The sequence below is a fragment of the Somniosus microcephalus genome, chromosome 20 (genome assembly GCF_052327205.1).
Source record: "Somniosus microcephalus isolate GS21.2 chromosome 20, FLI_Smic_1.0, whole genome shotgun sequence".
Lineage (NCBI taxonomy): Eukaryota > Metazoa > Chordata > Chondrichthyes > Squaliformes > Somniosidae > Somniosus > Somniosus microcephalus.
Window position 1 is genome coordinate 81,192,651 of NC_141006.1, and position 16,415 is coordinate 81,209,065.

The window sequence follows — 16,415 nt, forward strand, 5'->3', positions numbered from 1 at the left end:
AAACAAAGTACTGGGGTTAATTTCTAGAGAGATAGAATTGAAAAGCAGAGAAGTTCTGTTAGACTTGTATTGAGCCTTGGTTGGACCAGACTCGGAGCACGGTTCTCAGCTCCATGTTATAAAAGGAATGTAGGGGCACTGGAGAGGGTGCGGGGGTGATTTACTAGGATGATGCCGGAACTGAGAGGCTATACCCATCATAAAAGATTGAACAGGCTGGGGCTCTTTTCTCTGGGGGGCCTGTGGTGGGGTGGGGGAGACTGAGGGCTGGTCTGATGAGAGGTCTTTGGGCTTGTGGAAGGGTTTGATAGGGTAGACATAGAGAGAGGATGTTTCCGCTTGTGGGGGAGACCAGAACTCGGGGCCATCAATATAAGATAATCACTAATAAATCCAATCGGGAATTCAGGGGAAACTTCTTTACCCAGAGAGTGGTGAGAATGTGGAACTCGCTGCCACAGGGAGTGGTTGAGGCGAATACGTAGCTGCATTTAAAGGGAAGCTGGATAAACACATGCGGGAGAAAGGAATAGAAGGATATGCTGATAGGGTGAGATGAAGAGGGTGGGTGGAGGCTCGTGTGGAGCAGAAACACTGGCACGGACCAGTTGGGCCGAATGGCCTGTCTCTGTGCTGTACATTCTATGTAATTCTGAATTTCATTGTACGGAGTATGTGGGACTGGTATTAAAGGGATGAGCTATAATGTCCCAAACGACCTTTTATAATTCTCGAGTTTTCTTAAGTTCTTTAAATATGGAATGCAATTTTCATCAGGCAACATAAACAGCAGCTTAAGAAAATCTGCCCCTGGTTTTGATATTTTTTTCTTGATGTTGAATTTAATCAGTCAGATGAAGTCTGCAACTGCCAAAATATTTACTAACTCGGAAACCTTTACAAGTGACACACTTTCATTACACGTGTAAAAAATAGTCACCTTGTCGCATGGATTTACTGATGGTTTTGTGTTTTTGCAAATAAGTGCACAATATTGTTGTTGTATTTCTGCCCAGTACCAGCTTGGGTGTCAAGTGTGTGCTATTTTCTCAAACATCTCGAGATGCTTGACTGGGTGGTGCAGTGGGCTGGAACACTAACCTTTTGCCTCCCGGACATTAGCCCACACTAATGGGATGATGATCTCGCCTCAGCTCGCTGTGAGGCTGCTAAGTGAAATAAGTTTCAACCCAATTCCCCGTGGGCACAGGTCAGCAGCAGAAAAACTGCCCATAATTAAGCACAAACTGTCAAACTGCCTGTCTTACTCAAGGCTACAAGGATGGCTCGTTCAGAAAATGGAAAATAAAAATCCCACTGAAGCCGTTGTTAAGCTGGGTTGGGGTAAAATGTTGGAGTAGATTGAAGGGAAATCTAATGTATATCTGACTGTGCTAAATTAACCTGCATAAATTAAGTTGAAACATTGCTGGCCGAATAGCTGGATCTCTGCGGATGGTAATTCAACTCTCGTGCACTATCTGGCGCTGTAATCTTTGCAATCCAGCAACTGTAAGTTAGAATTAAATGGAACTATATTTTCACAAATCAGCAAAGAGACAGAAACAGAACAAAATATTAATATGAAAAGAATTGGATATTTGAGTTGGCTAATCTCTTCGATTGGCCTCAGTACCCAAGGCCAGGCTATCGCACCAGGAAGAGGAAAAATGGGCAGGGTTACTGTTCCTGATGCCTATCCAGTTAGCCATGTCAGAATGTAGGTGTAGAGACACCGGGTGAGGCTGTGATGTCCTCTGTAGTTCAACAGCCTGCCAGGCTCGCGCTTGAATTCGGCCACGTAGGCAATATACCAGTGTCGGGTGTCAGCCGGGGCTCAGTGGGCAGCACCCTCGCCTCCGAGTCAGAAGGTCGTGGGTTCAAGTCCCACTCCAGAGACTTAAGCACAAAAATCTAGGCTGACACTCCAGTGCAGTGCTGAGGGAGTGCCGCACTGTCGGAGGTGCCGTTTTTCCAGATGAGACGTTAAACCGAGGCCCCGTCTGCTCTCTCAGGTGGACAGAAAAGAACCTATGGCACTATTTGAAGAAGAGCAGGGGAGTTAACCCTAGTGTCCTGGCCAATATTTATCCCTCAACCAACACCTAAAACAGATGATCTGGTCATTCATTTCATTGCTGTTTGCTGTGCGCAATTTTGGCTGCCGCGTTTCCCACATTATAGCAGTGACTACGCTTCAAAAGTACTTCATTGGCTGTAAAGCACTTTGGGATGTCCTGAGGTGGTGAGAGGCGCTATAGAAATGCAAGTCTTTCTTCTTTCACTTGCTAAAAAACAGAACCTCAAGGGTAATAATCTCTGGGTTATTACCTGAGCCACAAGCGAATATGGCTAGGATAAATAAAATTAGAGAGTTAAATGCGTGGCTCAAAGACTGGTGTGGGAGAAATGGGTTTTGCTTCTTGGGACACTGGCACCAATACTGGGACAGGAGGGAGCTGTTCCGTTGGGACGGACTCCACTTGGCCAGTGTTGGGACTAGAGTCCTGGCGAATCATATAACTAGGGCTGTAGAGAGGGCTTTAAACTAATTAGTGGGGGGGAGGTTTCTAGAGAGCAAATAATAGAAATGACAACAGAGAAGGTCATAGACTTAGGTAGCAGTGGGGGAATTAAAAAACAGAATGTGTCAGGAAGGGACAGAAGGTATGGAGCAAAAAGTAAAGTACTAAAAAGGGAAAAAACAGGAACTAAGTGTTACAAAACATATTTGAAAGTTCTTTATCTGAATGCACTTGGCATTCGTAACAAAATGAATGAGTTAACGGCACAAATAACGACATATGGGTATGATCTTGTGGCCATTACAGAAACATGGCTGCAGGGTGACCATGACTGGGAATTAAACATACCAGGTTATTTAACAATCAGGAAGGACAGGCAGGAAGGGAGAGGAGGTGGGGTGGCTATGTTAATAAAGGAAGGAATCACTATAATACAGAGAAATGATATTGGGTCAAAGGAGCAGGATAGTGAAACAGTTTGGGTGGAGATAAGGAATAATAAGGGGAAAAAAACAGTAGTGGGTGTAGTCTATAGGCCTCCGAACAGTTGCAACTCTGTTGGACGGAGTATTAATCAGGAAATAGTTGAGGCTTGTAATAAGGGAACAGCTATAATTATGGGGGATTTTAATTATATTAACTGGACAAATCAAATTGGGCAGAGCAGCCTTGAGGATGAGTTCATTGAGTGTATTAGGGATGGGTTTCTTGAGCAGTATATAACTGAACCGACCAGGGGGCAAGCAACCTTAGATTTGGTCCTGTGTAATGAGACAGGATTAATTAAAAATGTCCTAGTAAATGATCCCCTTGGAATGAGTGACCATAACATGGTTGAGTTCCATATTCAATTAGAGGGTGAGAAGGTTGGATCTCAAACGAGCATGCTGAGCTTGAATAAAGGAGACTATGAAGGTATGAGAGCGAAATTGATTAGAGTGGACTGGGAAAATAGATTAAAGGGTAAGACGGTACATGATCAGTGGTGTACATTTAAGGAGTTATTTTACAACTTCCAAAAAATATATATTCCACTGAGGAAAAAAGGGTGTAAAAGAAAAGATAGCCATCCGTGGCTAAGTAAAGTAATTAAGGATAGTATCCAACTAAAAACAAGGGCATATGAGGTAGCCAAATCTAGTGGGAGGATGGAAGATTGGGAAGTCTTTAAAAGACAGCAAAAAATAACTAAAAGATTGATTAAGAAAGGGAAGATAGATTATGAAAGTAAATTAGCAAAAAATATAAAAACAGACAGTAAAAGTTTCTATAGTTATATAAAAAGAAAAAGGGTGGCTAAAGTAAATGTTGGTCCCTTAGAGGATGAGACCGGGAAATTAATGGTGGGAAACATGGAGATGGCAAAAACACTGAACAATTATTTTGTATCAGTCTTTACAGTAGAGGACACTAAGAATATCCCAACACTGGACAAACAGGGGGCTCTAGGGGGGGAGGAACTAAATACGATTAAAATCACTAAGGAAGTGGTACTTGGTAAAATAATGGGACTCAAGGCAGATAAATCCCCTGGACCTGATGGCTTGCATCCTAGGGTCTTGAGGGAAGTAGCGGTAGGGATTGTGGATGCATTGGTAATAATTTTCCAAAACTCACTGGACTCAGCAAAGGTCCCGGCAGATTGGAAAACTGCTAATGTAACACCCTCATTTAAAAAGGGTAGTAGGCAGAAGGCTGGAAACTATAGACCTGTTAGCCTAACATCTGTGGTTGGTAAAATGTTAGAGTCCATTATTAAGGAGACAGTAACGGGATATTTGGATAAACATAATTTAATAGGACAAACTCAGCATGGTTTCATGAAGGGGAAGTCATGTTTGACAAATTTGCTGGAGTTTTTTGAGGAAGTAACATACAGGGTGGATAAAGGGGAACCAGTGGACGTAGTGTATTTAGACTTCCAAAAGGCATTTGACAAGGTGCCACACAAAAGATTATTGCTCAAGATAAAAAATCACGGGATTGGGGGTAATATTCTGGCGTGGGTGGAGGATTGGCTCTCTAACAGAAAGCAGAGAGTTGGGATAAATGGTTCGTTCTCAGATTGGCAACCAGTAACTAGTGGTGTTCCGCAGGGGTCAGTGCTGGGTCCCCAACTCTTTACAATCTATATTAACGATTTGGAGGAGGGGACCGAGTGTAACATATCAAAGTTTGCAGATGATACAAAGATGGGACGGAAAGTAGTGAGTGAGGAGGACATAAAAAACCTGCAAAGGGACACAGACAGGCTAAGTAAGTGGGCAGAGATTTGGCAGATGGAATACAATACTGGAAAGTGTGAGGTTATGCACTTTGGCAGGAAAAATCATAGAGCAAGTTATTATCTTAATGGCAAGAAACTGGAAAGTACTGTAGTACAAAGGGATCTGGGGGTCCTGGTGCACGAAACTCAAAAAGTTAGTATGCAGGTGCAGCAAGTGATCAAGAAGGCCAATGGAATGTTGGCTTTTATTGCTAGGGGGATGGAATATAAAAACAGGGAGGTATTGCTGCAGTTGTACAAGGTATTGGTGAGACCGCACCTGGAATACTGCATACAGTTTTGGTGTCCATACTTAAGAAAAGACATACTTGCTCTCGAGTCAGTACAAAGAAGGTTCACTTGGTTAATCCCGGGGATGAGGGGGTGGTCATATGAGGAGAGGTTGAGTAGATTGGGACTCTACTCATTGGAGTTCAGAAGAATGAGAGGCGATCTTATTGAAACATATAAGATTGTGAAGGGGCTTGATCGGGTGGATGCGGTGAGGATGTTCCCAATGATGGGTGAAACTAGAACTAGGGGGCATAATCTTAAAATAAGGGGCTGCTCTTTCAAAACTGAGATGAGGAGAAACTTCTTCACTCAGAGGGTGGTAGGTTTGTGGAATTTGCTGCCCCAGAAAGCTGTGGAAGCTACATCATTAAATAAATTTAAAACAGAAATAGATAGTTTCCTAGAAGTAAAGGGAATTAAGGGTTACGGGGAGCGGGCAGGAAATTGGACATGAGTCTAGGTTCGGAATGGTCATGGCCCTGCGGGTAGTGGAGTGGGCCCAGGGGCCGTGTAGCCTGGTTCTGCTCCTACTGTGTTCTAATTCTGTGTTAGATTTCAGGAGATGGTTTTATTCCTGTTCCTGGCTGGGGTGGAGATCGCCTTTACAGAAGGTAAGTACTGTAGAAAATATAGGGACAGAGTGATCTCCTGGAAGAATTTCGATCGCCTAGATGGGTCGGAGAGGAATTTCCCAGATTTTTTTCTCCCAAATTGGCCATTGGGTCTTTTATCTGGTTTTTCGCCTCTCCTGGGAGATCACATGGGTTCGGGTGGATGCAGAGTGATAGAAGATTTGAGGTTAGGATCAGATCAGCCATGATCTCATTGAATGGTGGAGCAGGCTCGAGGGGCCGATTGGCCTACTCCTGCTCCTATTTCTTATGTTCTTATGCTATACCCCACCAGGAGTCCGGAGAGGAGGGAGCCCAATAATTCTTTTGTCACATGCTGATCTTTTAAAAGGGATACTAAAAGTGACCCCCTCGCCAGAAATTTCCTCAGCTCCTCCCGATCGGCTGTTGTACCTGGGATTTCTGCCGCAGTTACAGCAGCCGATCGGGAGAATCCCAGAAGAAATTCTTTTGCCAAAGGATTATGATAGGAACACCTGTGTATGCAAGCTTCCTCCTGACTGAGGTAATTACATTAAACACTGTGAATTCAATCTCCGGAAACAACCTCGGCAAGATTTCTCAAGTGTCTTTTTTTTCCCTTTTTTTCTTAACAGGTTAAAATGCTTTTGAATCCTAGAAGAGCATTTCAGATGCAAAGGAATAAAAGATTTCCACAGAACCGAGAAGTGAAAATTGTGCGTGAGGACATTTTGGGACTGAGGATTTTAAGTCCAACCACAAGAAGAGGCAGAGCATAAATACCCCAAAGAGGGAGGAAAAAGTGCAAAGAAGAAAAATAAATCACCTCCCCCCACCCCCTTGAACTTGGCCTTCAGCAAGACGTCTGAAGGACCAGAGATGACCGACACAATGAATCTCAAAGAGACTTCAAACCGGCAGCTGCGGCTAAAGCTGAGCAGCTTGGGCCGTCGTGTTGATGAGCTGGAGGAGACCACCAAAAATCTGCACCGAACGGAGGACGAATTAATGGACCTGCAGGATAAAGTCATCCAAGCTGAAGGCAGTAACTCCAGCCTGCTGGCCGAGGTGGACATCTTGCGCAAGAGGGTGCTTACCATTGAGGGCAAGGACGAAGAGGTCAGGAAGGCTGAAGATATGTGCAGGAACTTGAAAGAAAAATTGGAGGCAGAGGTCAAGCTGAGTAAAGACCTCAAAGTGGAGATTGAGAAACTGCAGGACAGAATGGCGGAACTGGAAAAATTGGAAGAAGCGTTTAATAAAAGTAAATCGGACTGCACTCAGTTGTGCCTAAGCTTGAATGAAGAGAAGAACCTCACCAGGAAGTTGACTACGGAACTGGAGGTACTTCGAACGAGAGTAAAAGAACTTGAGTCATCGGAAAGTCGACTCGATAAATCAGAAAAAAACATAATCGAAGAGCTAGAAAAATTAAAATCTATAACCGTCATTTTAGCAGAGGAAAGAAGGACCCTGAATGAAACACTGAAGCAAAATGAACAAGTTATACAGGAGCTCACAAAGAAATTAGAACAGAACAACAAGATAAATGTGACAGATCGAAGTAGGAACTCCTCAAATCTCAGGACAAATGTCAATGAGAAAACGTATAATTATACAGGGGACAGAGGTGATCTCAGGATTGAGGAGGACATGTCTTCTAAAGTTAACCTTGCAAAGAAAAGTTTAGACTCTCACAATGTTGGGTTTAGAAACAAAGAACCCCAAGACAGTCAGGAGGACAACAAAATTAAGGATCTCACTCAAGAAATAGAAAGGTTGAAGAAACGTCTGAAACTACTTGAGATGGTGGAGGAAGACCTGAAGAAAACAGAAGATAAACACAACGAGTTACAAGAAAAGTTTATTAGTGAACAAAACAAGGCCAAAATGCTGGCTGATCAGATAGAGGAAATGAAATTGCAAATGTCAAGGAACAAAGCCTTAGAAAACGGTGAGACTGCACATCAGGAGATTCGTATCAGGTCTCGACAGGACAAACCGAAGTACAAAGGTGTTGCAGCAGAACCACAGGTCCTGAAAGAAAAGACTCCTGAGGTTTCATCTCAGCCAAGATCACAGAGGGAGAAAATGAGAAACAGAGACTTGTTGCTAGAGGATGACAATGTGGGGAAAAGTTATAGACGGCCTCTCAGTCCCAGTGCAAGTAGAAGGTTTCAAAGACCCACTTCCAACCCAAGAACAACAGCTACCAATGAAAAGAAATCAGAAGATAAGTCTTCTGTACACAGCTATAGCTCTGTACAGAAAGATCAGGACCTGCACCCAGAGAAGCTGAAGAAGCCTAGAGAGCCGCCATCAGTGCTCAGTCGCTATCCTCCAGCAGCCAATGAGCCAAATGTAAAGAGACCCTGGGCCACTCAGAGTAAACAGAGTGAAAATGGACCAAAGAGTAAAGCATCCAGAGACTACGGTGACTTGGAGCAATCATCAGCACCTTTTGAAAGACAGAAAAGGACTCTCAGCTATTTACACAATTCTGAAAATGAGAGTATGACAGTTCAAGATGAGGTTAATGATTCTGGTGAGGACTCATCCTCTACAAGTACTAATACTACCCTGGTGAATGGGACAGTACCCTCTTATAGGAATCATACAGCTTCTCCAACATCTCACAGTGAGCCCAAGAATGCCTTTTTGGTTGAGGTTGAAGTGCCACTTACCACCGATAATGAATCCACTGCGATAAAGTCTGCAGAGAAATTGCCAACATTCGATGAACCAGAAACCATCACGGAAGTTACATCTGTGACAACAAGACCGCGCAGGTCAAGGTACCTGTATTCAACAAGATCCCAGGACAGCAGTGTGGAGTACTCTGCTGTGAAATGTTACACCGACGAAGAGCCACTCGAATCTAAACACACTGAAGCCATTGCTCCTGAAGATGTAAATGTGAATCAAAAGCCAGGCCCAGAGTTGAAGAGAGTTTGTAGCCCTAGAGAGGGACTGAGATCCAAAGCAATTATTAAGCCTGCTATCATCGCCATAGATAAGAAGGAAGTGATGACGGCTGGAACAGAGCCTAGTGCTGGAGAGCACAGCCTCTCACCAAAGACTGTGCCAAGTAAAGTGACCAGTAGCATTACAATACTTCCATCAGATCTGCCTTCTCAAAGAGTCAATACCACTGCAATGCCAAAGGAAAAACATACTTCCACAAGTAATATTACTATAAGTTCAAGTGAACCATCTTTACAAAGGAGCAATATTAGTATACCTTACGAAATATCAATCCGGAGGAGTGATATTACAATGAAGCCATCAGACTCAGATAGCTGCGATGAAGACGAGACTGAATCCGTGTCGGAGGTATCTGTTAGCAGCAGTATTACAATAAAGTCTCCCGAGTTTGCTGATGATGACGACAGTGTAACTTCCTCCGAATCGAGGCGTCATCGCCGCACATCTAACCAAGCGGAAAATGAGACCAAAAGTCTCTCTACAGATGCACTGGAGAGGGCTTCCTGGAGAAACCGTCGTGCGGTATCCCAGACCGAGTCCACTAAATATGAAAACGATCCCGGCATGGATTATTCTAGAATAACTATAAGGAGAACAAACCGTACAACCACCTCAAATGAGGCGGCTGAGCGGAATAACAGCGCTAAAGGAACCTTATCTGAAGGCTACATAAAGAGGTTGAATAACATTTCAAATTCTCTGGACACAGTGGAACCTAAAAGTAGCCTAACATCAGAAACGGCCCCACTCCGGAGCTACTACAGTGCAGCAGAAAGTATCATCCGAAGGAAGCAAAACGCCACGGTTGCATCCAAAGTGGCAGACTGGAATAACAGCTGTTCATTGGTAAGTCCCATTTATAACAGCAGTGGGTCACTGCTTTCAAATTAATGGACTCGTTTAGCAAGACAAGGGTTTGAAATAGCAGAACATTTCCCGATTAATTTCAACCATGTTTTATGACGTGTTTTACACGGTAATCTTTTTGCAGCAGTTTTTCACAACAGAAGTCAAATTAAGTCAAAATAACATTCGTAGGCGACCTGGTGAATTCCATTGCCTGTGAGCTTTATTCCCTGCACACACCGAAATACTCTTGTTATTTTGTCACCTCTTGCTGCATCATATTCTCTCTTTTTTTTAGCTTTCTCTCTGAAATGAACCTTTATATTGTATAGAGGTTGAGCGTCCTGAATCCGGCAACCTCAGGACCGAGGCCGAGCCGGTTTTCGTGTTTTTCCGGACATCGGAACGTGTTCCTGATGTCCGAAGTCCAGGAATATCGTAACCTGGGCTCGAGCGTTTCCGGATTTCGGACATCAGAATCACGTTCCGAGTCCAGGAATGTCTGGGCCCAGGTTGCGATGTTCCCGGTTTTTGGATGTCACCCGGCTGGCAGCGGAAACGGTTTGACAGGGGGTCCGGATTCCGGAACATTTTACAGATTCCGGACGACCCTGCCACCAATCGTCCCAGATTCCAGAACATTCCGGAACTCCGGATTTTGGACGCTCAGCCTGTACCTGCTTCTTGTACATTTTCTTTGCCTCTGTTCCTTTTTACGTCTTGTGTGTTTTCCCCGCTTTATTGAGCCTTTCTGAAGGTGGGTGGGGGCGATTGGTCGAGCGTTGAAACTCGCGTGTAGTGGACAACACGCTTGTTTCAGGCTGGAATCTTGGAGAATCGGAAGTCGCAGGCTTTGGCGGGGGTAATTGGACGTGGGACCGTTGGTGTCCTGTCATGGTTATGTCATTCAGAGGCCGTGAACGTGAGAAAATCCAGGGAACGTGAGCTCAAATCCCAACAACCTCACCCCCAGAATATCATAACTTCTTTCATTGCCACCTTGCATTTTATTATTGGGATCTTTGCTCAACTGTTACCTTATTTCTCTGTTAAATGAACTCTCTGCTCACTTGTACCATTTTTTTCTACTGAGACTTACACCAAAGTCTCTGCAGACTCACAATTCTCATGTAAAGCACAGCCCAGTCAGATTATCTGCAAAACTGTATGTGTACCAACTTAGGTCAGTTGGAAGCAGTTGTGCCTCCGAGTCTGAAGATTAAGGGTCTAAGCTCCCCCTTCAGGAGGCTAAACTCAAGAGTTTAGGCTGAAGCCGCCGAACAGTATTAGTGAGGGAGCGCTGCAGTTTGGATGAGACCTTGAACCAAGGCCCGAACTGCCTCCCCTGATAGTTCAGGTGGATGTTAAAGGTCCTGTGATACTAATTGAAGAGGAGGAGGAGGACGTTCCTTCCCCTGGTGTCTTGGCCAATATTCTTCACTCGGGAACACCCAAAAATATAATAAAGTCGGATCTTGTCATGCGCAAAACGAGCGTTGTGTTTGCCTAAGCAGTTACTGCAAAACTCATTATAGGTGGAGCGATGTCAAAATACAAAATAATAATTTGATAAGTCTGGATTTTTTTTCACATTAACACTTTAATTAAAATATGTCACAATGGTAAAAATATTAATCTTAAAAAGCTTTTCCTAAGGTGTGACTAAAATATGTAGAAAAATCCACTGCTGACGTTGATCGGACTAAAGGCCCCCTATTCAGGGTAGACTTCACCCGCATGGGGAGGCCATGGGATGTTTCTCTTGTGTTGCAGTATTGAACACCATGCTAAAGCGTTGGTCAATTACCCACCTCCTTCCTCAGAGTTATACACTCTGGGCGAATCAATTCATCGTGGGCCATAGCACAAAATGAGTGACAGTGAATCGGCCGCTTGTTTTACACACCGCCCGACTTAGTTTCTAAAGATAAAGCGGGCAGGGTGTAAAACGTGCTGCCGATTCACTGTCGCCGGCTTCGTGCTACACCTACCCCAAGAGGAATTTCACCCCTCAGTGTATTCTCAACATACATTAATAATGTATTGAAAATACACTTAAATAGTGCAAGTATGGCTGAATAAAACTGAAAGGCTTGTATAATCTAATTTCCAATAGGAAACAGTTGTCAAGGGAGGGGGTGCTCATAGATTGATTACGAGTGCTTTATCATTGACCGAGAATCTGCAATGAACAATGCCAGTGGGCTAAATAAGTGAGTGCTGATCGTAAGACTAAGAAATGGGTGAAACAATTGAGAAACTGGTCAGTTCAGCAGCGATGAGTCAGTGCACCAACTGGACCTCTGGAGCTTTGGTTAGTTTTGGGCTGAAACAAAGCAAGTCAGCTGGCTTCAGCATGTCAAGATGTTCAAAAAATGCAAAAATGATGGAGAATTATTCTTTGTTGAAAAAATACAAGAGGCCTGAATGGCACATTCCTGATCTCAAGCTGGGCCATCGAGCAGCCAATAGCAGGATGGCCTGCATTTCCCGCACAGGAATACGAGAAGAAAAATACCAACAGCGAGTGAGTCACCTTGTGCCTTGGGTCTCTCTTGTTCACCTCCTCGTGGCCACTTCCTGAACATTGTTGGCAAAGAATGAATAAGAGCTTGCCTGGCAGGGAATGGATCCAAGGGAGCTTGGAAATTATTTTTTAACAACCTAAAAATATTATAATTTTAAAAAAAGTCTGTAAAATTGTTCTTTGATCTTTGCATAATCAGGAGTGGAACTAAAAATATCTTGAACGAAGGGACTGTTTTTAGCTTTGAGGAATCACTGTCAAAAACATTTCATGATGCTCAGAGAAGTGCCAAGGCCAGTCAATGCACGGGATGTTCTTGTGAATAAGTTTAAAAGAGCTGTGTTGATTTATGGTTTGTATTTTCTTTTATTCATTCCTGGCGTGTGGGTGTCACTGGCAAGGCCAGCATTTATTGCCCATCCCTAGTTGCCCTTGAGAAGGTGGTGGTGAGCCGCCTTCTTGAACCGCTGCAGTCCGTGTGGTGAAGGTGCTCCCACAGTGCTGTTAGGGAGGGAGTTCCAGGATAAGCAACGATGAAGGAATGGCCAATATATGTCCAAGTCAGGATGGTGTGCAACTTGGAGGTGATGGTGTTCCCATGTAGCTGCTGCCCTTGTCCTTCTAGGTTGTAGAGGTCACAGGTCAGGTGACTTTAAGGGTAAGGGTGGTTTTCCACTGCGCGTCTGTCCGATTCTGGGTGGGATCGCAGCAGAAACAAGGGTGAAATTGGGCGATGAGGACTACCTCAACCTCATTTCCCGCCCTCCAAACCGGGTCCCGACCCACCGCATGCAAATGGAGTGTGGCGGGGCCAATGTCCCTGATGGATTTTTCTTGCATCCATCTATGTTTATCACCGCTTCCCACCGATGCCATGGGGGAGGTGGTGGTAGACCCTGTGAAGCGACGGTAAGGGACTTGTAATGGTTCTCCCTGGTGTCCTGGCCAATATTTATCCCTCAACCAACATAACAAAAACAGATTCTCTGGTCATTAGCACATTGCTGTTTGTGGGAGCTTGCTGTGCGCAAATTGGCTGCCGCGTTTCCCACATTACAACAGTGACTCCACTTCAAGTGTACTTCATTGGCTGTAAAGCACTTTGAGATGTCCGGTGGTCGTGAAAGGCGCTATAGAAATGCAAGTCTGTCTTTCTTTCGTTCCTCTCCCTCGGCTCCACAACCAACACTTACCTGTCAAAGGCCTCAGTCTTGGCCAAGGTCTTCAGTGGGACATCACTAACCTTCGGGTCCTTCTGCCCCTTTAATGCTGGATCCTCTGCTGCTGCAGCGTCTTCCCTGGCAATCAAGCCGGCAAAATGGGTTGCCGTAAGCAAGCGAGGGAGTCAATCACAAGGAGTATTGCAAAAAACCTATGACAGTTGTGTTAGTAGTTTTGTAGATTAAATGTGAGGAGAGCAAATGTCCTTTTGTTCAGTTACACTCCACTTCCTTGGAGAACAAATGTTTTCAAACTGGGGTCCACAAAGAGAGAGTTCTTGATGTCATTAAATTTTTGCCCATCACGCAAATACTGTTGGCTTAATAGTACATTTTTTTTGTACTAATAAACAAACTCTGCAATGATAACATTATTCCCTCTGGGCGGCTTACACTGTCTTTGGGAGATCGCACCAGGGGTTTCCAGGAATGTGTAAATATTTGCAGGAGGTCAGTGCGGTAGAGATGTTGACAAATACTGGTGACGATGTGGGCAGGCATCTCAGTGTGCAGCTCCCTGCCTTGGTATTCCAGGAGCTTACCAACAAAAACCAGCAGGAAGGTTCCTTTCAATAGGCTCTGTTTAAAGATCATTCGTCATCATTGTTGTAAATCTAACTCCGCCCTCCCTGACAAAGTGTACCAGCCGATATTTCTCGAGCAATTTCTGGAAATATCTTTATTGGGTGGAAGAAGCCAATCAGTAAAATGAAAAAAAGAGCAAATCAGGAATTTTAATTATTCTGGCAGTGCCAAAAACAATATTGACGTAATAAAACTCACTACACACTTGGTTTGAGCAAAAAGCAAGGCTTTAATCAACTTGTTTCAGAACATGGAAGTCTAGTTGTACTTCACTAGTTCCTTGTCTTTACAAAATGTCCCTGGCTAGCTGGGGCCAATGCCCGAATATTTATGCTCCTTGGACGGCGCCACCAGCTGGCCGTCCAGTGTTATTTCATAGGTAGTTTCTCGATGATGACATTTATTATTCTTAATATTGCCATTCATCATGGTCTGGCTAACTCTGGACAAAAACAAATCCCTGATCAGGACTTTCATTGCAGCACAACCATTTGCTTCTACACTGCAAACAAACAATCTGCTCTAACTATTCCCTTAGCTTTTTTAGATTTATTTATTCTCAGGATGTGGCCGTCGCTGGCAAGGCCCATCCCGAGGTGCCCTGACAAGCTGGTGGTGAGCCTTCTCCTTGAAGCACTGCAATTCCTGTGGTGCGGGTGCTCCCATAATGTTGTTAGGTCGGGAACTCTCGGATACTGGCCCAGCGATGATGAAGGAACGGCGATATAGAAACATAGAAGATAGGAACAGGAGTAGGCCATTCGGCCCTTCGAGCCTGCTCCGCCATTCAATGAGATCATGGCTGATCATCCAAATTCAGTACCCTGTCTCTGCCTTCTCCCCATATCCCTTGATCCCTTTAGCCTTAAGAAATATATCCAACTCTTTCTTGAATATATTTAATGAACTGGCCTCCACCGCCCTCTGTGGCAGAGAATTCCACAGGTTCACCACTCTCTGGGTGAAGAAATTCCTCCTCATTTCAGTCCTAAATGGCTTACCCCTTATCCTTAAACTATGACCCTTGGTTCTGGACTCCCCGGCCATCAGAAACATCCTTCCTGCATCTAGTCTGTCCAGGCTAAACAGAATTTTATAGGTTTCGATGAGATCCCCTCTCAATCTTCTAAACTCCAGTGAGTATAAGCCCAATCGACACAATCTTTCCTCATACGTCATTCCTGCCATCCCAGGTATCAGCCTGGTGAATCTTCGCTGCACTCCTTCCATGGCAAGAACGTCCTTCCTCAGGTAAGGCGACCAAAACTGCACACAATACTCAAGATGTGGTCTCACCAAGGCCCTGTACAACTGTAGCAAGACATCCTTGTTCCTGTACTCGAACCCTCTTGCTACGAAGGCCAACATACCATTTGCCTTCTTAACCGCCTGCTGCACCTGCATGCTTACCTTCAGCGACTGGTGCACAAGAACACCCAGGTCTCTTTGCACTTCCCCTTCTCCCAATCTATTGCCATTCAAATAATAATCTGCCTTCCTGTTTTTGCCACCAAAGTGGATAACCTCACATTTATCCACATTATAGTGCATTTGCCATGTTTCTGCCCAATCACCCAACCTGTCCAAATCGTACTGGAGTTTCACGACATCCTCCTCACAGCTTACCCTCCCACCCAGCTTTGTGTCGTCTGCAAATTTGGAGATATTACATCCAATTCCCTCGTCCAGATCATTAATACATATATTGTGAACAGCTGGGGTCCTAGGACCGATCCTTGTGGTACCCCACTAGTCACTGCCTGCCACTCGGAAAACGACCCGTTTATTCCAACTCTTTGCTTTCTGTCCGCCAACCAGTTCTCTATCCAAGTCAATACCTTGCCCCCAATCCCATGTGCCTTAATTTTGCACGCTAATCTCTTATGTGGGACCTTATCGAAAGCCTTCTGAAAGTCCAAATATACCACATCCACTGGTTCTCCCTTATCTATTTTACCAGTTACATCCTCAAAAAATTCCAGTAGATTAGTCAAGCATGATTTACCTTTTGTAAATCCATGTTGACTTTGTCCGATCCTGTCACTGCTTTCCAAGTGCTCTGCTATTACATCTTTTATAATGGACTCTAGCATTTTCCCCACTACCGATGTCAGGCTTACCGGTCTATAATTCCCCGCTTTTTCTCTACCACCTTTTTTGAATAGTGGGGTAACATTAGCTACCCTCCAATCCATGGGTACTGTTCCAGAGTCTATCGAGTTCTGGAAGATGACCAGCAATGCATCTACTATTTCTAGGGCCACTTCTTAAGTACCCTGGGATGCAGATTATCAGACCCTGGGGATTTATCGGCCTTCAGTCCCATCAATTTTCCTAACACCATATGCCCAAGTCAGGACGGCGTGAGAGTGGGCGGGGAACCTGGACTTGATGGTATTCTCAGGGTTTTGCTGCTTGTCCTTGGTAGTACAGGCTGTGATGGAGGGCGGGAGCTGCTTGTTGAAGTAACCTTGATGAGTTGCCGCAGTGCGTCCTGTAGATCATACACACTGCAGCCACGGTGCTCCGGAGACGGGAGTGGAACTGGAATGGGCCTGGTGACAGGGACACCAA

General features: G+C 44.5%; 1 protein-coding gene across 2 annotated transcripts in view; it reads left to right on the top strand.

Annotated features, from left to right (window-relative positions):
- luzp1 (leucine zipper protein 1) overlaps positions 1-16,415 on the top strand; it is a 197,902-nt gene that overhangs the window by 142,607 nt on the left and 38,880 nt on the right. For both annotated transcript variants that reach the window (XM_085963080.1, XM_085963081.1), the window contains exon 2: positions 6,314-9,509. In XM_085963080.1, the coding sequence (XP_085819206.1) occupies positions 6,558-9,509 (2,952 nt within the window). In that variant the 5' untranslated portion in view covers positions 6,314-6,557. The remainder of the gene's footprint in view (positions 1-6,313; positions 9,510-16,415) is intronic.